The 19,863-nt window shown below is 42.1% G+C and overlaps 1 protein-coding gene across 7 annotated transcripts in view; it reads right to left on the bottom strand.

The window, feature by feature from the left end:
* Window positions 1-19,284, bottom strand: part of LOC117464792 (protein outspread) — a 51,096-nt gene extending 31,812 nt beyond the window's left edge. For all 7 annotated transcript variants that reach the window (XM_034107474.1, XM_034107477.1, XM_034107479.1 and 4 more), the window contains exons 1-3: window positions 18,515-19,284; window positions 16,000-16,077; window positions 13,779-13,844 (exon numbers count right to left, since the gene is read on the bottom strand). In XM_034107474.1, coding sequence (XP_033963365.1) covers window positions 13,779-13,844; window positions 16,000-16,077; window positions 18,515-18,634 — 264 coding nt within the window. In that variant the 5' untranslated portion in view covers window positions 18,635-19,284. The remainder of the gene's footprint in view (window positions 1-13,778; window positions 13,845-15,999; window positions 16,078-18,514) is intronic.
* Window positions 19,285-19,863: the final 579 nt, after the last annotated feature.

The following is a 19,863-nucleotide window of genomic DNA, read 5'->3' as shown; positions in this document are numbered from 1 at the left end:
GATAGCTAAAGGTTTAAAGTCGGAGGATAAAGGGTTTTTCAAAATACTGTACTCCATTTAACTTTAAATGTAAAATGATATCCAATATTTTGTCTTGGCAAGAACTTTAAAAAAAAAAAAAAGGATACCCAGGATCCACAGAAGCGCCTTTAAGAGGCATGAATTGAGGCAGAAGTGATTTTTAACATCATAGTTGCTTAATTATACCAAAATAGACAATCCAAAGGTAAATGGTTTCAAGCTGCAACTTCTTAAATCAGTTATTACAGTTTCTTGGTTGTTGCTATTGGCCATCTCTAAAGGGTTTAGACACACATCCCAGTCAGGGTAGTGAACCACGGAGGAAGTGAAGTGTGACTCATCTCAATCCTTTGCCTTGGCGCAACATTCACAAATGCACGTTACACTGACAACATGATTAGGTCATAATAAAACACCTCCATTACCATACACATCAATATCCGCTCATTGAAGCTGCTCCTCTTCCAAGGCCAATCATGAAGACATCTAGATAACCTGCACATTGGACTGTTCTTCATCAAGTGTCTTAATGTGCGCTACAACAAACCCCTGTTCAATCACTGACTTCTCGAGCAGTAAATCCTCGAGAGTTGTAGCTCTAGGATCAGCTTTTTGTTTCCACAGCAGAAAACAATTGCTGCAAGATCACAGAGTGCCCCAAAACAGCAGCGTCCCACACTGCGCTCTGACACAGCACCTTGCAAAGTAGGCCAGGATGACGAGGCACCAATTATATGCTGGGTCAAAATGAAAAGTGTTCTTATCAAAATAAAAGAGGCACAGAATTATATTTACTCCTTTAACTCAATTAACAAAGAACTCGTTTCTGCTACTCCGCCTACATTGTGTGAAGAAATGACATAAGACCTGCAGTCAGGCTTGAACTACCTCTTTGATTATGACTGCAAATCTGCCAAAGCTTTGCTAAGTCAACGCAAATCAGCCCATCAGGCAGAAAGGAAGGGGAAATGTGGGAGGGATTGGAAAAGAAATGTTCCTTTGGGTATTCAGCTTATACCTCAGATTTGGAGCTAGTCATTTTTCCACAGAGCTGAAGAGCAGATTCCTACAGTCACACGTCTGGTGGTTAACAGTTAACCTAAACATTACTGACAGCAGATGACTTCAGAGGATAAGAGAAGACTCATCAGGTAACAAAAGGCTTGCAGCAAATTACATTCCTAGATGTGTGGTATGTTCAAAGAATCGTTAAAGTTCAAAATGTCAGTCAATACAGTATGTACGCTATAGCACTCACCGCTCCTGAGGATAAATATGTTTTCTACAAAGACATTTGATAGCTTTACAAAATAGGCCAAACCTTTTGTATAAATCATAACGCGGAAACTTTTCCAAAGATAATACTGTAAGTTATTGAAAAATGTAAAGTTAAACCAGAAAATGTTTAACCAAACAATAATTAAACAAGACTAAAAAATAGTTTTATTTTAGATGATATAGATAATAAGGTTTTCCAATATATCAAAGTATCAGCCAATAGCTATACACAATAATATACTGAATATAGACAAATAGCTTGCTTTTTAATTTGTATCCGTCTTTCCTATTGATCTTTAAAAGTCTTTTTGTGGTAGTGCTTTATTCTAAAATTGCATAGAATATCAATGTTTCAGCATTTGTTCCTTTACTCAGAAGGTAGTAGTTTCAAAGACCTGTAGTTTTGTTTAGTTTTTCATAGGGGGGGCTGTTGTTGTTGTTGTTGTTGTTGTTGTTGTTGTTGTCCTCTCTTTAAAGCCTTGGGAAAGCACAGAGGAGAGATCACTAAGCTGATTAAGTGCAGAGTCTGGAGGCACGCCAGGGCTGCTTGAAATGGTAATTTCTGTCCAGTCCCGAGGAAGCTGGAGTGCTTTATTAAAGAGAGAGAGGCTCACCCAACAACAATTAACAACAAGCCAACATTCTGTGATGCAGGTTGTGTGGATTTCACAAGCAAGACCTACCAATGAAACAAGGCCCGGGAATGTTCTCCTGCGAGTTATTTTGGCAGGATATCAAATATCTCTATCAACATTTGTCTACCATGACATATATGTTACATCCGTGTTTATTGTATTCACAAGAAACATCACCCGGCCTATCTCCAAGACCCCACTTTCTTTCTTGCTATAAATAGCTTGGCAGCAAAGGCCCAACCTTAACAGGTGGTTGGATTGGCAGGTCACCAAGCTGAGGTGAAAGGTCATCCAATACACCTGCACCTGTTGCAGATCGGAAAGACAGTCAACTGCAGCTGTGGCTTCTGCAGGCTGTCGTACGGCAACAGTCTAATGAGGCTCTATTTGAGCATACACGTTAGCATGCTGGTTACGTCAAATGGGATTTTTTTATTTGATTGAGGATAAAAGCAGAACAAAGGTGGGAAACAAATGTGAAGGATACTTTTACATATGGTTCAGCGAGACAAACTTAAAAAACAAACACTATTTTTAGGACTTTTGAGGTGTAAATTGCATGAAAGTGCTAAAATGTTAACTCACTTCCACGTTTTAGGACTCACTCCTGCAGCCCAGAGTGTCTTTCTAGGTTACACCTTCACTTTGTCCAACTATGACTTAATGCTGCAGGGATGCACATATCATCTCTGACATCAGTCCCACAACCTAAAAACGTCCCTACAAGTTTAAAATCACACATGTTTTTGCTTGTAAATATAAATTGCGAAGTTGAATTTGAATTTATTTTGCAAATTTGACCACAATAACCTTGTGGGCTTCAGTAACGTGTGTCTGGTCATTCACAACAGCAGTATTTTTACTTTGATAAGTCCCATTGTCTCTACACCCCTACTGACGCACATGCAGACACCTACCCCACTGTGTTATTAGTGCTCGTCTCAGAGCTGGCTAACCTCTTGCCCTGATGCTTTCAATCAGGGGCCTCAAACTCAAGGCCCGGGGGCCAAATCCGGCCTGCGACTACATTTTATGTGGCCCTGCAAGAGCTTGCAAAGAATATAATACGTTTATTATACGGTTACGTGCCACTTTACAGAAGCAGGTAGCCCATAAACTACATGGCCCACAATGCATCTCGTTTTGTGACATGCGCACTGAAGAGACTTGCAATTATTTGCCCTGGACTTCTGCTTTCAGGCGTAGTTAATTGCCAAGTTATTATCCTATCCGATAATAATCCAATTCAGAGGCAATAATGTAATATAATACATTATTTTATATATATATATATTATATATATTTTTATATTTTACAACCGGCCCTTTGAGTGCAACCTTTATGCGAATGTGGCCCGCGATGAAATTGAGTTTGAAAATGAAACCCTTTGTCAGGGTCCTGGTCTAGTGTTGAGAACAAACTGAGCGAGCAGTCAGTCCGGCCATGTTTGGTTTTATAGACCAGGGAGGGCTTGGAGGGAGAGAAGTTACACAATACTACTGGCTGCTCTCTACAACACAAATGATTTATTGGCCACGGAGAGCTGGAATGAAAGACAGAGATGCGAGAGAGTGGCAGAATAGGAGAAAGTGAGGAGGTAAAGCGAAGGGAAAGTGAATTGAAATGAGTAATGGGAAAGTTAAAGTGGGGCCATGGAAGTGAGAGTGGACACCAATTTAGCCAAAGCCTCCTGGAACCAGCCTTTCTCTGGATAATGAAGGGCTGGAAATCATTAAAAAGAATACGAAAATGAAGGAGGGTACAAAGGAAAGGATGGTTGAAATGTATTATCTTTTCAATTTACACACGGCATCTATTGCACGTCTGTCCGTCCTGGGAGAGGGATCCCTCCTCTGTTGCTCTCCCTGAGGTTTCTCCCATTTTTCCCTTTAAACTGGGTTTTCTTTGGAAGTTTTTCCTTGTACGATGTGAGGGTCTAAGGACAGAGGGTGTCGTATTGTCATACTGATATTCTGTACACACTGTGAAGACCACTGAGACAAATGTAACATTTGTGATATTGGGCTATATAAATAAACATTGATTGATTGATTGATTGATTGATTGATTGATTGATTGAAAGACATCCTTAATAAAAGAGTATTTTAAGCAATTCTCACCATGGTGCAACATTGGACCGCCATCAAATAATTGGCTCAGATAAACAAGGCAATCAGATTCTCCAAGAACATTTTTAAATAGAGTTCGCCATCAACTGGAGTCCCACAAAAACAGAAAATGGATACCTTATGAGAAACTATTTGCAAGGAGCAGCACTATTTTTCTAGAGGTGCTGATAGACCCAGTGCCCTGTGTTAAATGATCCTGTCCACAGGCTCATGCAACGGTGAACAGCAATATAATATTAGACCACAGGGTTGAACACGAGGACCGTCTCCACAGTCTCCGTGAGTTGAAGTCTAACATTTAGGTAGAACTTTATAATTAAATCTTAAGTAAAGAGTTAAACATAAAGCACCAAAATGTGGTCCGTTGTTGTGCACAAGTTTAAATGTGTTGGTAAGAGAAGATAAAGGCAGACTTAACGATGTGGTGTGACTTGCACCAATTTGTCTGTGTTTCCAGGTCAATACATGAATTCAGCCCCGTTTCAATAGGAGCACTTCTTGCTCATTCAATCAAAGAGGTACAGCTTAGCCCCTGTTTCTGTGTGTTTGAGGGAGCAAGCTAGAGAACAATGCTGTTGAACTATAATTTCCATTGAACAGTCATTCAAAGCCACTATTTATAGCCTCATTAGGGCTTTTTGGCTAAAGCACACATACACAAAGGCAACATGTAGGATGGGTAAGGGGGAGGTCAGTTGGAACGCTTGAAAATGTCTCCCTGTCTTTCACATTTAATCCTTGAGAAATAACACAATTAAGTTTGGCCTCCAAGCAGGTTGTTTGGGTAATGCTTTGTGTGTGTCTATACACTGTTAACAATAAGTCACTTTGAAAGAAATAGACAATAACGGCCCAGCTTCAACGCTTCTGCCCATTCACTTTGAATGGGGTGACGTCACGTTTGGCCGAACTGCATTGTGGGAGCAAAGCGTAGCTTCAAAAGCATTGCTCGCCGCAAAAGTTGAGCAATGTTCAACTTTTGAAGCTTCGGCGGAAGCGTCAGCCAATCGAATCATATGCCAGTACAAGCTCTGGCCAATCAAACCGCATGCTTGTGTGTCCGGGGCGGGAGATTCATGTGATTGGTTGTTGGTCGAGTTTCAGCTTCAACGCACGCCGCTGTGCGGACGGGGCGTAAAAGTGACTAAAGTGTTGCCATATACAGCAGAACAGCATTTGACATCCAGGCAAAACACAGGAGTTTAATGTTTATAGAGTAGATTTGGTCCTGAGCCAGACAGGGTTACTGTACGTCTGACTTAAGTAGTTCAAAGAGTGAAACATTGGAGTTAAGATTGTTATCTTTGCCGCATCCGGAATGATGTAGTGACTAAAGCCGAGGCAAAGACTAAAGAGCACAGATAAGACAACACTGGAAAGTCAAACCGAAAGTCAAACCGAAAGGCCAACCGAGGGCCAGAAAGGTCATTGATCAAGTGAAAATACAACTTAGCCCAATGTCTGCCAGACCCTTTTTTTTTGTATTCGTCTTAACCAGAATCTCCTGGTTTTGGTTGACCCATGTCTCTTCAGAAAGCATAGCACTTAGTTGGGAAGGGGAGATATATTGCCTTTGATAAGCAATCAATGTGAGCTGATGAATTCAAATCTGTGCTTAAGCAGGGACAATCAGTCCTTTCATAGACGACCACATGCTTTAGGTAGCTCTCTTGTAGCTTGTTGTTTGCCTTGTCAAGTTGATCAACTGTCATGAGATCAAAGTGAGAGTAAAGTGGACTACGAGGCTTGGATCTGACAGGAAGACTGAGGCTGAAATACATGTTGCTTTGTTTGGGGAGACAAAACCTAGCCAAGTTGCAGAGACATGTAGGGAAACAAGCTAAATATAGTCCTGTCTTAAGTTGCAAGGCTTCAAATGATAAGCCGCTGTGTTCTCTGATGGCACTTACGAGGATGACACTTCCACATAAAAGTATCTATTTTAAACAGGAAAGCAGTGGGTGTGGTACAGTATTTTGGTTTCCATTAAATGATCTGTTCACACAGGATCTTTTCCGCATGAGGTGGCCTTGTGTATCAGCTCAGAGAACTGTCAAGAATCATCAAAATTGGGGATTTTATTTGTATTTTATTCCCTATGCACAGCAGTGCTTGTGACGGACAAATAGCTTCGAGGACTGGAGTTGGTTTAGACTGAAACCCGGTAGTCCCAGTCTTGCAACCTCCCCCAGTTTACTTTTTGAGTTCTAATAATAATAATGAAGATAGGGAATTACAATCAGTCAATTAGACGTGGTTTGGTTTGCTCAACCATAACATTTACAAGACTTTTGTTTCAAAACAACAGCGTTTGTGGGCGGGAAAGCTGGTGAGGTTTCCCGCAATTGTCAATGCACTTTCGACTCCTACTAGTCGGATGTGCTACCTGCACAGTGTCTGCTCAACACGGGAGAGGATAATGGCTTGCGTGTTGCAGACTCTTTGCGGTCAGCCTCCCCACCAGCAGCTTGGGATTTCCTGGGATAAAACGGCAACAAGAATCCACACAAATTCCCCATTTCTGTACATGAAAACAAAAACATGGGAATGTTCTTTTATAAATATAATTAACTGGACTGCAGCTTTGGGACGTTGGGTTGAGTGGCAGTTACAGTGTTGTAGACCCTGATGATTACAAGCTGTATGAATGGCTGTTCCCAAGGTTGTGTGGCTTTGTGCAATGGGAACAGTGACCCCACTGTAATCCATGGCTGTTTACATTCCAGCAGATCAGTTCCTACTAGAACCACGGGGAAGGAAGGGCAGGGGTTAAAGAAGACTCTCACGCACCATATCTCTGCAAAACCAACATACGCCTTACCCTGGACCCACACTTCGTCAACAACGCACAATAATCCAATATGGAGGATTTACACAGTCACAAGCTTTGACTGACTTCTCATTTGTTATGTACCCTCTACATCAGCTGCTTCTTTCGCTCTTGAACTGATCTTTCCTTAATGAACTGTAACACAAGTGTGTGTACTCCAAGCAGTGTATACTTCCCTCTCCACTCCGTTTCCCATGGCTTGCTGCGAGTACAAGACTTGAAGCTCCCCTATAAGTATCCCTAATTTGATGGGGTGGGGTGGTCAGCCTCCACTTATTCCCTGCATCGAGAGCCTGGAGGCAACAACACAGCAAAGAGGCCCTGCCCACTCATCCATTCCCTAGAAAGCTCCCCTCATTTTCAAACCAACTCGAGAGGAAAGCTACTCAAAATCAGTTACAAATAGTCCTGAATTTCATTTGTTCACTGAGAAGGCAGAGAGTGTATGCATGTTTCAGCATGAAAACTGTCTTACGAGCCTGCCATGCCAACATTGCTCATTGGGTTGTATATGCTCATGTCTGGAAGATTCAGGGGAGAGGCAGCAGAATGGTGTGCCTCAAGTTAAAAGAATGCACAAATGTGTTGAAAGTTTCTCAAAACTCGCAGTTCTTGGACAGTGCTACTGGGTCCACTATTTCAATTCCAGTAAACACAGGAAATTAATTGAGCTAAGATTAAATGAAAATGACTTGACAGCTAAGACGTCATGAGAACATCATGTTCTCCTTTTTACAAGGAATATGGCTGTGGTGCAGGCAGTCAACTGCACTCCATGCAGTCTAAAGGCAAAGTGCAATTCAGGGTTCTCTGAATGGGTCTTTTGTGCAGTGCAACTCAATAGGTAGCCTCATTTTATTTGCAGGTATACTCTGCTGCTACTATCTGGACTAAAATGCATTAATCGACAAGAATGTGAACAACAAAATGCACTTTCTTTCCTATGGCCTCATAATAATGAGGAAATATGGAACACAATGCACTGTCAACAATACAGTTTTATTTTTCAGTCTTATTTTTATCTTGGTTTTATGGAGATCATTGATAGACATGCACCCCTGCGTACATTTAGAGTAAAGGGACGAGACAATCCTTGGTTTTCTGATGAGCTGTCTAGTCTCCTTCATGAGAGAAACAAGGCCTGGGCAAAGGCTAGGAAATCAGGCTCAGAGGTAGAGTGGCTGCGTTTTAGGCAGCTAAGGAATAGCTTCACTTCAAATGTCAAAAGCGCAAAGTCGAAGTACTATTTGTCAGTTACCAAAAGTTAGGAAATTTTGGAAAGCAATAAAATCGATATCAACCGGTGAGATCCGTAATGAGCTACCTCCGTGCCTTACCACAGCATCTGGCTCTATATCGGACAGGGCCACTATGCTAAATTGCTTTAATGAGCATTTTGTGTCCTGTGGTTCTCTATTTGATTCTGTCACTAACTCTGCTTCTGTAAACACCACAGTCTGTGACTCTGAACAACGTGGTCTGGAAAACCCTTTCAGTTTTACCCCTTTTACTGTTGATGTTGTTCATGAAGCCTTATCGAAGCCTTATCTAAGCTAGATCCTAGGAAACCGGCTGGCCCGGACAACTTAGAACCTTTCTTTTTAAAGATAGCTGCAGACTTTATTGCTCCACCTCTTACTTCTCTTTTTAACCTCTCCCTCAGCACAAATACAATTCCAAAAGTATGGAAGTCTGCTTATGTCTTGCCTTTACTGAAAGGAGGGGAGGCAACTATTTTAAATAACTATAGGCCAATCTCTAAATTGTCAGTTCTGGCTAAGGTGCTCGAACGCCTAGTGAGTGAACAGGTAAAGGAGTTTTTATGTACAAATGACATCCTGTCTAAACATCAGTCAGGCTTCAGAAAGAAACACAGCACCATCACTGCGACAATGAAAGTGGTAAATGACATTACTAGTATTTTAGATAATAAGCAGAGTTGTGCAGCTCTGTTTATTGACCTTTCCAAAGCATTTGACACCGTTGATCATCTCATCTTAAAGCAGAGGCTACTCAGTATTGGCATATCCAGCCTTGCAGTGGGTGGTTTGTGAACTACCTCTCTGAAAGGTCCCAATGTGTTCATTTTGATGGACTGTCTTCTGAGTGGTTACACATTTCTAATGGTGTACCACAAGGTTCTGTTTTAGGACCACTTTTATTCTCCATATATATTAACAGCGTAGGTGATAATGTGGATGAAGCTACTTTATATTTTTAATGCGGATGATACTGTGATGTATTGTGCAGGTCCCACCATTAAGGAGGCTGTTGTTAAATTACAGGCTGTTTTTAACATTATTCAGACTCAGCTCTCTGAATTAAAGCTTCTTTTAAAATGTGGATAAAACCAAGGTAATGCTATTTTCAAAAGCAAATAAGACACCAGAGCCTGTTTTAGATATTGTAACTACGCAAGGAATAAAACTTGAAGTTGTTGCCTGTTACAAATACCTTGGTATCTGGCTTGATGATTGTCTCACTTTTAAACTTCATGTCAATAACCTGCTAAAAAAACTGAGGGTTAGGCTAGGGTTCTTCTACAGGAACAAGTCTTGTTTCTCGCTTGAGGCCAGGAAAAGGCTAGTCACTGTGACCTTTTTACCTGTGCTGGACTATGGGGATCTGGTCTATATGAATGCACCTGCCCATTACCTGAGCAAGTTAGATGCTCCGTATCACAGTGCACTGAGATTTGTGACAAACTGTAAAGCATTAACCCATCACTGTACCCTGTATGCAAGGGCTGGTTTGCTTTCACTAACTGTACGGAGGCTCAGTCACTGGTACATTTTTATATACAAAGCCATGCTAGGGAAACTTCCATCTTATATCTGCTCCCTGATCTCACGGAGAATTGTAAGTGGCTACTGCCTGAGATCGAATGCTGTGATTTTATTAAATGTGCCAACTGCTAGGACTGTCTTAGAGAAGACAGCTTTTAGATGCGCAGCTCCTCTGTCTTGGAATAGTCTGCAAATTAAATGGAAACTGAACAATCTGGTGCCACTAAATGTTTTTAAAGCTCGGTTGGATGCTACTCAATCGGAAGCTATTGGTACCTGTTTATGTGGATAATTTTGTAAATGATGCTGTATGATGTCCTTTTGTTGTTCTGTTTATGCTTTTATGTTTCATGTGGAACTACTTGAGCAGGTCTCCCTTGGAAAAGAGATCAATGATCTCAATGGGATTTTATCTGTATAAATAAAGGTTTGAAATGAAATGAATAACAGAGTTTCATTGCGAAATAAACAGATCTTGAGACATTGCAAAGAAAAATATTTCAGCCAAGATCATATGATGTGGTGTGTGCGTCTGGCGTGTGTGTGTCAGTATGAAAAGGCTACAATTAGGTCAACACAAGGTCAATGGGAGCTAGGTGTTGCGTGGTGTATTTCTGACCACATAGCAAAGCCGTTATTAGAGTGTGGGTGTTGGATCGTTTTAACTTGCACTCATGTCATTAAAGTGTAGCTGGATAGTTCTTGACACCAACATAGCTGCCCTCACCACGACGTGATAATGGATTTTTTGTGTGTACGTGTGTTTCTTACATCACTTAAACAGCTTATTCTCACCGTCGTGTTAAGGTGGCCTCTGTTCAGGTTGTACGTCTGTCTTTTCCTTACCTATAAATTAGTACACGAGTCCAATTTCTCTCAACAGTGCTTCGTCTGAGGGTTTCTCAAACCCTGCAACACCTGCTCATGACACGGCCTCTGCAGTCAAGCACCGTCATTCCCAGGTGCCGTCTGATCCAGCCTTGCACATTGGTTTCGATGCCGTGTCTGACGCTACTGTAGAAAGGCTTGCTCACCATAAGTCTGAGCCTGGAGAAAACCTCAGCCCACACACTCGTGCTCTCATTCCAGAGCGTTCCGTCCTGTATCCCTACAGTCAGGGCAGAGACAGCCAGAGCCCTCCACAAAACAGAGAATAACCCAGACCCATGTCACACATGCCATGGTCAATGGTTGCTGGACAAAAGGGACAAAACCTGTTGCCTTGACAACGCTCCCTTTAAATAACTGCGTTGGCTTTTCTCTAGGAGAATCTAGCTTGTACATTCAGCAGATACTCGACCCTGTTTGACAGCAGACTTTGGGAGTAGAGTTATATCATTTCTCATTCAAAGTTAGTGAATTATCTTGGTCACAACACACTTTAACTCCCTTCTTTGGAAGCCTACTGTATGCCAAGAATGAGCTATGAAAGCTGTACTAAAACATTAGCCTTGCATGGCTGCACATGTTCATTGCAGGCCAAGGTTTACAGCTATTCACCGTCTCCATGCTTCCTCTCAGAAGACATTTTCTCACAATCTTGCTCTTACTGAAGCTACGTGTTCTCCACCACTTGTCTCTTGCACATAACGGCTCTTCAAAGTCATAGCGTGAAATGATGGCAGCAGTGCATCGTGTTGGGTGTTCCACTTAGGTGGGCAACCCTCAATCGATGGCTGTTGGAACTATGATCTCTCCCAGGCCTCTGCTAACCCATTCCTTTCCCCCAGAGCCGTGCCACATCCTGCAAGTTGGGACCGCAGTGCATCTGGGTTTGGTTACAGCCAAGACACAAGAGTCATAAAACTGGGCTGGGAGGAAAACAGAGGGGCACCTCCTCATCTCCAACCCCAACGAGTGCTCTCAGAAGGAGGCTCTGATGTGGTCTGGAGCGATGTTATACTGGTGAAAGCTGGCAGTGTTTAGATTTGACCTAATGTCATTCATAATACACCATTTAAACCAATCTTAAAGTTGGCCTCTGTTATTGTATCGTATGTTGGTTTTAACAATCTGAAGCATTAAATGGCATTTAACAAGTTAACTGTATGCCGCATGCACACTGCATAGCTGGGTATCACATTTCTAATAGCCATCATCCAGAATGGACACTTGCACATCAATGCTTCAAAAAAGTGTTTCAAATGTTCGTATAAAATAAAATAAAAAGAGTCACACACTCAAAATGCTCCAGTGTTAATAATAACAGCTTCACATTACGTTTCTGCCCCAAAGTATTTTACGTCATTAGGTTTAAAGTCCTTCAATAAAATCCCATAATGCCACTCCCAGTTACTAACCATACCAATTCAATTCAGTTGACCTCTTTGTCCGTGGAAAACGTGTGCCGGATACGTATGCCCATTAGCCAACTTTGTGCATGCTGTATTCAACACTAAACAATTATTCTAATGCGTTTGGTTTGACAAGAGAGCTTCTATATTTAGTGTCACTTGATATTTCCAGCTCTCGACCCTTGCAACCCCCGTCTCCTTTTGATCCTGCATTCAGAGCGGGGATGAAAAGATGAAGAGTGACATGGAAGGAGCGAGATGAATGGAAGGAGGACATCCGCCACTGTCCTTTGTCCCCCTCAGTAAACAACCCATCATCCATGCTTCTTCTGCCGTCATTATTCCCCAGTGCATTCGGGTTGAAGCTGACATTCAGGCCAGAACAGTATTTTAGCTTGTTACGTTCAACAATATCTTCAAATAAGAAAACACACCATTGGATGCACTGTGCAAATACTAACCTTGCCATTCAGATTACTTTAGGAGGGTGTAATGACCCTGAAGGTTGAGTAATGAACACAATCTACACGGAAGCCTATCTCCTGCTGCTTTTATTACATAACCCCTCTCAGCATCTCTCTCCTCTGCCAGAGAATGCCACGTACAGTATGAAAGAGCCACGAGCAACAAAGCAAGTGCTGCATCCACTACTCCTGCTTTCAGCTCATTATAAAGCACCATCCACATATAGAACAAAACATGGAGAGGGTCAATCAATATCCAGCGTGCCTATATGCTGCAGTACATATAGAACCGACAAACTATATAGCCTAGTGTTTAAACCCACAAGAACAGTCAGTTAGTTTACATATATAACTATTGATATAGAGCAGACTGCATTAATGTTCACTAAAGACATCCGTGTTCCTGACATCAAGTGGATTTTCCAGTTTTTCTTTAAGAACAGGAAGTAAGCACGGGGCTTTTACACAATGCCAAACACAAACACAAAAAGGTCAGCACATGACTTTTATTATCAACACCATATGGTGTCACTTCATTCCTTTTGACACCGCTGTGCTAGTTTAACACATTCACAAAATTCTCTTTTGTATGAGAGAAAGCGCTGGTGTTAACGGTGTGGCCGTCGCCTGGTGAGACCATCACATGCCCCAGGTATTCCTCAGAAAAAAACCCAAATGCTTAGTGACAAAATAACTACACTTTAACCATAACTATCAAACAATTCCAGTGTTTAAAGTACCGTACTTTTCGGACTATAAAGCGCACCTGCATATAAGCCGCAGCAGCTAAATTGTCCGTCTGTCTCGCTCTCGTTCTGTCTCTCGGTTCCACTTTTACTTTGGCGCGCTACCTGTCTCACTCTTTTCCGGCCTCCAGCTTTTCCTGCTGGAGCCCGCCGCTTAAAGGTGGCGGGCGCGGACCGGTCCTAGAGCCCATAGTGTTAAAGGTGGTTAATTTTACCTGTAAAATCCATAGATTTAGGAGGTTCCCTAGTGGTCGTTAGCTGTACAAAAAAAATGGGGGAAAAAGTCGCGGCTTATAGTCCGAAAAGTACGATGAAAAACGCTTTCACTTAGAGCAAACTCTGTTCATGAACAGACATTATGACATTGGGAATAATTATAAGTTTAATTGGTAAAAACTGTAGTTGTGCCAATGTGCCATTTAAGGCTGTGTAGATGCACGGGAATTGATGATGATTTGACCACTCAAACCATCATAGCCATCACTTACTAGACCAAGCCAACAGCTAGTATGTAAAAGCAGGCCAGACATTTCATTTTAAAATGAAATTTGTTTCCAAAGCAAACCAAACTCAGGAGCTGTCAGGGTTCACTTACCATTTCGTCCAGAGCGTAGCGCAGTAAGCCATGCTCGTAAAGGATGAAGAACCTCCTCTGCCATTTCTGCATTACACAAAAAAATAAATGCTAGAATTACATCCCAGATATCATAACAGCAATCCACATCCAATTACATAAATAACAAAGCACTGTGGAAATGTGCAAACATTTAGCACTGTGTTTTAAAGCTGTTACTTATTATACATCAGATCATTATAGCCAGGAAAGTTTGACAAACAGTGTTACAAGAATGGACAGATATTTATAAAGCCAGGTGTTATTAATTGGATTAGTAAATTAATCTGTAAATGTTCCAATGAAGTTCTTGCTAATGTTATATACTGTACTCCTCAGGGTATAAAGACTTGGCCGCTATACTGGTGCACACACAAACCGTAAATACATAAGTACGGGCGAGCCTTTGGGAAACAGTTGCTATGCAGTGGCATCCAAGTTCTTGGCACACATTCAGCTTTTACCACATCACATGCTTTTCAGGCTTTCTGGAACTCAAGATGCATTTCTCTTTTAAAATGTCTGAGGAAATAAAAGACAATAGACAGAATACAGCAAGTAAAAGCCCCGTGTAGTTTTACTGTAATGTCTCGGCGGATTGAATCTGTCTTACAGGGTTAATGCAAACAACATTGAACTATTATCCGACCAGTATCAGTATCAGTGTTTGCCCAACACACATTTAATGGAACCAATCTTCCTGAGGTGAAGCCTGTTGTATTGTGTAAACCACATACTCAAATTGACCAAATAAGGAGTCATTTTATTTCTTGGATACAATTCTGCTGATATTCGTGCCAATGCTAAGATGTTATTGATCTCCTCTCCTTCTTTGGCTTGATGATCTCTCCACTGCTCCCCACTTATCCTAACTCTCCGCTTTGTCTCAGTATTAAATATCCCTGGATCGGATTCCAACGGAGGCTAATCCATGAAATATTAAGAAGTGTTTAGTAACCTAAAAGGCATCTGAAGGTCTCAACAGGGCGGCTGATAGGCGCCACGAGGGATGTTAAAAGGCTCACTGCTGCCATGTCCAGTGATAGATATGTGTCGCACTGTGTTTTTGATAGACATTTACAACCAGGCCCACAACTGTGCTCCTAAAACATGACTCAGCCAACACGTCAGCTCTTTTTCCTGTTATTTGTTTGTTGGTTAGTCAAAACATGGCCCAGCCTGCTCACCTCAGCACAACAGGTCACCAATTATACACAGCGGGGGAAAGCTGATTGTAAGAATAGGCAGAACACATCAGTGGTGTGTCAGAGCAGCGGCAGCCTGTTGACAGTAGTTGAGTGGAAGGGTCCAGAGGTGCTTTTCCTAAAACCCCATATGGAAGCCATCAGTGTGGCTGTGAGAACTGGGACCTCTCCTTCCTTCTCCTCCCCCACATTCCCACTACTCCTCTTTGGGATGCACCACCACAGTATAATCTGGGAGCTGATAAAGGAAGCGCTGCAACAGAGCACGTCTCCCATTACATGATGTTTGGGGGGGCCAAGGATTCATGAAATAAAGTCAATGTAAGGCTCATTATTGCTGAATAGTGTGGATTCTTCTGATAGGGGGGACGAGCCTCCCACAGGAAGCCGCTGAGACAGCTACAGGAGCCACAATAACCAGACCTCCCGTTTGTTGGATGTCAAAATAGTAGCAAAACGGATAACAGAATTAAAAGAAGGGCTGGAGAGCAGACTGCCTTGTTCCCCTTGTGTGGCCTTTTGAGAAGCCTTAATATTCTGAATATCAGGCATTTTGTACTAAAAGATGTACAACACAAAATCCTAAGTACTGAACTGAGCAAAAGCTATAGACATTGGGTCAAATAAGGTTGTTTTTCTTTTGAAGAATACTCTTTTGTTTTCCTGAAGCACCAACTGGGCGGTGGTGGTGAAGTCGATAGGGACTTGGCTTGGGAACTGGAAGGTCACCAGTTCAAGTCCCGGCAAGACCAAGTGCTACCGAGGTGTCCCTGAGCAAGGCACCGTTCCCCACATTGCTCCCCGGGCGCCGTTCAAAATGGCAGCACACTGCTCCTAACACTAGGATGGGTCAAATGCAGAGAAATAATTTCCCCACGAGGGATTAATAAAAGTCCATCTTATCTTAACTGTTTATTATGATCAAAAAGAGCTGATGAAACACATTGTTTTCCCTTCTAACCATAATCAATTTCAAGTCCAGCAAAGGCACCACTTACCCGAGATCTGTGTAACGGATTGTCAAAATTCGTTCCCTCTGGAGCCAGCAGCAACCATCCTCCATATATAGGTTTTGCCTGATGACAGAAAAACATTAAAGCAACACCAAAATAGCCACTTTCACATATTGATTATCTGTTTAATTGTGCACATTTGAACAGTTTGTTGCTGAAACTGGAGGATAATAGTCGAGGCTTTATATTGTGCCCAGTATCAGACAGGATTACACACACACAGAGATTTTAGTTCAACGAAGGTGTGTATTAGTCACTAGCTCTCTTAAGCAGGCTACATTCTCCAGCTGGCTTTATTCCAGAGCGCCATGCTTCCCTGGGAAGGGAAAAAAAGAAAGGAAAGGCTAACACACATGATTTCCCCTCTGATCCTCTAAGTGGGTGGACCGGTGGGTGGAGGGGGCAGCGAAGAGGCAGAAGCTAGCAAGGGAAACAGTGGAGGAGAAACAGGAGAGAGAAACAGAGCTTTTGTGGCTCCAGATTTGCAATTCAAACTGAGAAATGCAAGTTGGCCTGGTCGTCTTTCTCAAATTGTTCTGGTGCGTTCTTGAACACTCGCCATTGTAGTAGTCAGCATTTGTTTGCAAAGCCAGCAAAATCCCTGCAACACCACTGCAGGGGTTTTGTTTACAGGGGCAATCCACTAAATATGTGTATGCACAAATCTCACCTACACCTAAAGAGCTTAACAAATTAAGTACCGTACGTAATCCAACTGCACGCCCAAGTCTGTGGAACAACAGTCTACAAATCAATTTGGAAAAGCTCTGACATTTACAGCCGCCTGGCACCTCATGTCGTTCTATCAGTGGTTTTGATTACAGTCATAACTCCATGCATGTAAAGCCAAGTATAATCCACCATTAAATCCTCTTTCGCTTTGATTGTAGGAGGCACAGCACATTTCTCAGCTCAATGACTTTGTAAACAAAACGACTTAATAGGAAATTTCAATCGGGAGTCTCAACCTGTAACCTTGGTGAGTCAAGAGTGTGTGCAGACTTGAAAGAGAAACAACATCCAACTTGTGGAAGACAACCATAGAGGTGACGCATAGGAGTTGCTAGGGCTGTGTATGTTTTAAAAACCAGGTGAGATCACAATACAGGGATAACGATGCAATGTGTTACTGTAGGCAAGAGAATGTATTGCATTTTTTAACTCTAATTTTAGAAAAAGTGTCCTTATATATATAACACACAACCATTTACGCCTCTTCGTTTCTCAGAGTGGAAGAGTCAAATGGATGGACTTCCTCTATCACTGGCATTTAGCAGATGGGGGTTTGAACACACCACAAAATAGGCCACTGTCTTCTCACTTATTTGCATTTGGACCAATTATTAGAAATATGGGATTGATATAGTATATATATATCACAAAACTCAATATTTCTTTGCACCCCTAAGAATCGCAGCTCATCGAATAGACTTAGATATGGGACAAGGAGAAAGAACAGTAAGTGTTCAAAGGGATTCACACAAATACTGGGACACTAGCTTCTTCAAAGTAGAAACTCTGAGACCAAGTGTCCCATCTCCCCTCACATGACCTGACGGCAACCCCAATGGAAAGTCCTCCCAAGAGAGAAAAGGAAAAATGCCCACGCCTTCAGTATCTTATCGACACTGAACACAAACGATGAATAACTTGGCTAAAACATCCTGGGGTTTCAGTGTCTGACCGTTGATGATAACCTTTCACTGGGTGCGGTCACCAAAGGATACAGTTGATAGACAGTGGGTCAGAAATAACCCCCGAGAGTAATTCCATCACAACAGAGGAACCATTGGTCATGAGGGAGGAAATTACGGGAAATGTAGTACAATGGCGGCTTGATGTTAGTCATCAACCAGCTGTGTTGAAGCCAATTTAAGAAGCATCAGGCTGTCATCACACAAACTGCCTGGATAATGGGGACTCTTGATCCGTCCCGTTAACAGCTTACCAACAGGCAATAACTACAATAAAAGCCAACAGAGTTCAACTTCCCTGACGCCAACTTTCACAACCTGCCAATGTCAACAACGCATGTCAGTATAGGAAGCATTACTGGAACAGCTTCATGTTGGATTAATTGTGCAAAGAGGATGTCAGCCTCATACTGGAGTCTCCAATTATTTTTGAACTAGCATTGGACATTGGAAATTAGGATAATACACATAGGATTGGACATTATACGAACTTTAAAGAGGGAAATATAAAAACAACAACTGAGATATGATTGTAAGTGAAACTAGTCAACAGAAGCAGCTGATAGAGTGTGGAAAGCATGGAGCTGTGTGGAGCCATATCTGCATGAATTGAGGTCAATATGCGCCCTTGGGCTGGAAACTAATTATGTCCAATTAACCTAACCTTTGCACTTCATGGTCTATTGACACATGACAAACCATTTGAAATGTGCACATCAAACGGAGTGATCCAAACAGGGTTTCACGGCATCATTAATATAGCTTACACAGACAGTAATTACAAGTATGACATGTTATTTGTTCACCTGATTTAAGTCTTCGTCGTTCAGCAAATGTGATTCTCTGGGCTTGAAGCAGTTCTGGCATTTGCTTTTGTTGAAAATGTTGGCTTGAAATTTCCGACAAGCATTGTCTTTGAGTGACATGGTTGACTCTTGGTGAATAAAAAACACAACTTAAAAAAAACCTGCTGAATTCTCGCAGTCAAATGAGTTGGTGTGACTTTTAAAAAGTGTGCAGTCCGTTTTAAAGAGTAACGTTGTTCACCTGTCCTGTGTTACCTGAGGCGGTGAGTAACCTCTCGCTAAGTGATATCTATGATAGTCATCTTGTGCAGGGGGGGTTCGACTCCCACAGCTAACTTTTGTTGTTGTGCTCACTAAGAACTTGTCTAGTAAGTCCTCGAAAGCGCAGACAGGTGTGCACGGTCTTGTCCTTAATTGCGTCCTGCAACGAGGTGTTTCTCAGGTGACCCTCCGGGCCTCGAACTCGCTGCAAAGGTCCCGTCAGCCTCCATCGGGCGGAAGGCATCTACCGAGGGAGGGATAGTCCACTTTGGCCCCTCTCTATCTTACAAGTGATACCGCATTCATTGCTGTTGAATCCTTTTAACGCCTCTAGACACCAACTTTAAAAAACGCCATGGAGTCGGCTGTCATGCTGTTGGGTCCATAGCGTCGGTTCTCCGTTCGTCGTAGCACCGTTTCCCCCCGGCTCTGGTACGCAGTCTGCGGTGGATGTTTTCGATGAAAATCCTCGCCTGGGCCAGTCGGTGGAGAGACGGGGAGGTGCTCAGGAGAGAGTGGAGTGGTGAGAGACAGCAACGTCGACCAATCACAAACGCCCACAACCGAGCGTGTGCATTAACTGACCAATAGAAAGCCTCGTGGTCCTCCAATGCTTTCGCTCAAGCTAGGTGGGCTTTAAAGAGCCCATGATAACAAAAACAACAACTTCTGTGTGAAACTGTGATGTTATCAAGGTTAGCCTGAGATAATATTGTTCAGTCCCCACTGAAAAGACATACATTTATTCAGGTTGCCTTTTTCAGGAGTAATAATATTTAGTTTGCTGGTATTTTGCATGTTTTTTGCAACAGAACTACAAAAGCAGAACAACTATTTGAGAAAACATTTATCCTTCTTTTACTTCCATACTGTACATTGGATACTGTTGCCTCAGATCAAAAGTATGCATTATGGATTGAGACTTTACTACTTACTTTTTTTAAATAAACATGATAACAATGACTGTTTATTTGATCTTTCTTGCGATGTGTGCATTCAAAAAGTCTAAAGCCATAAAATACACATAGTTGTATAGCCTACCAGCCTTTAGATAAAATATTGTCTAAACTCTTAATATTTTTCCCTTT

This window comes from Pseudochaenichthys georgianus, chromosome 19 (genome assembly GCF_902827115.2).
Source record: "Pseudochaenichthys georgianus chromosome 19, fPseGeo1.2, whole genome shotgun sequence".
Classification (NCBI taxonomy): domain Eukaryota; kingdom Metazoa; phylum Chordata; class Actinopteri; order Perciformes; family Channichthyidae; genus Pseudochaenichthys; species Pseudochaenichthys georgianus.
This window is presented reverse-complemented; position numbering and strand designations above follow the sequence as displayed.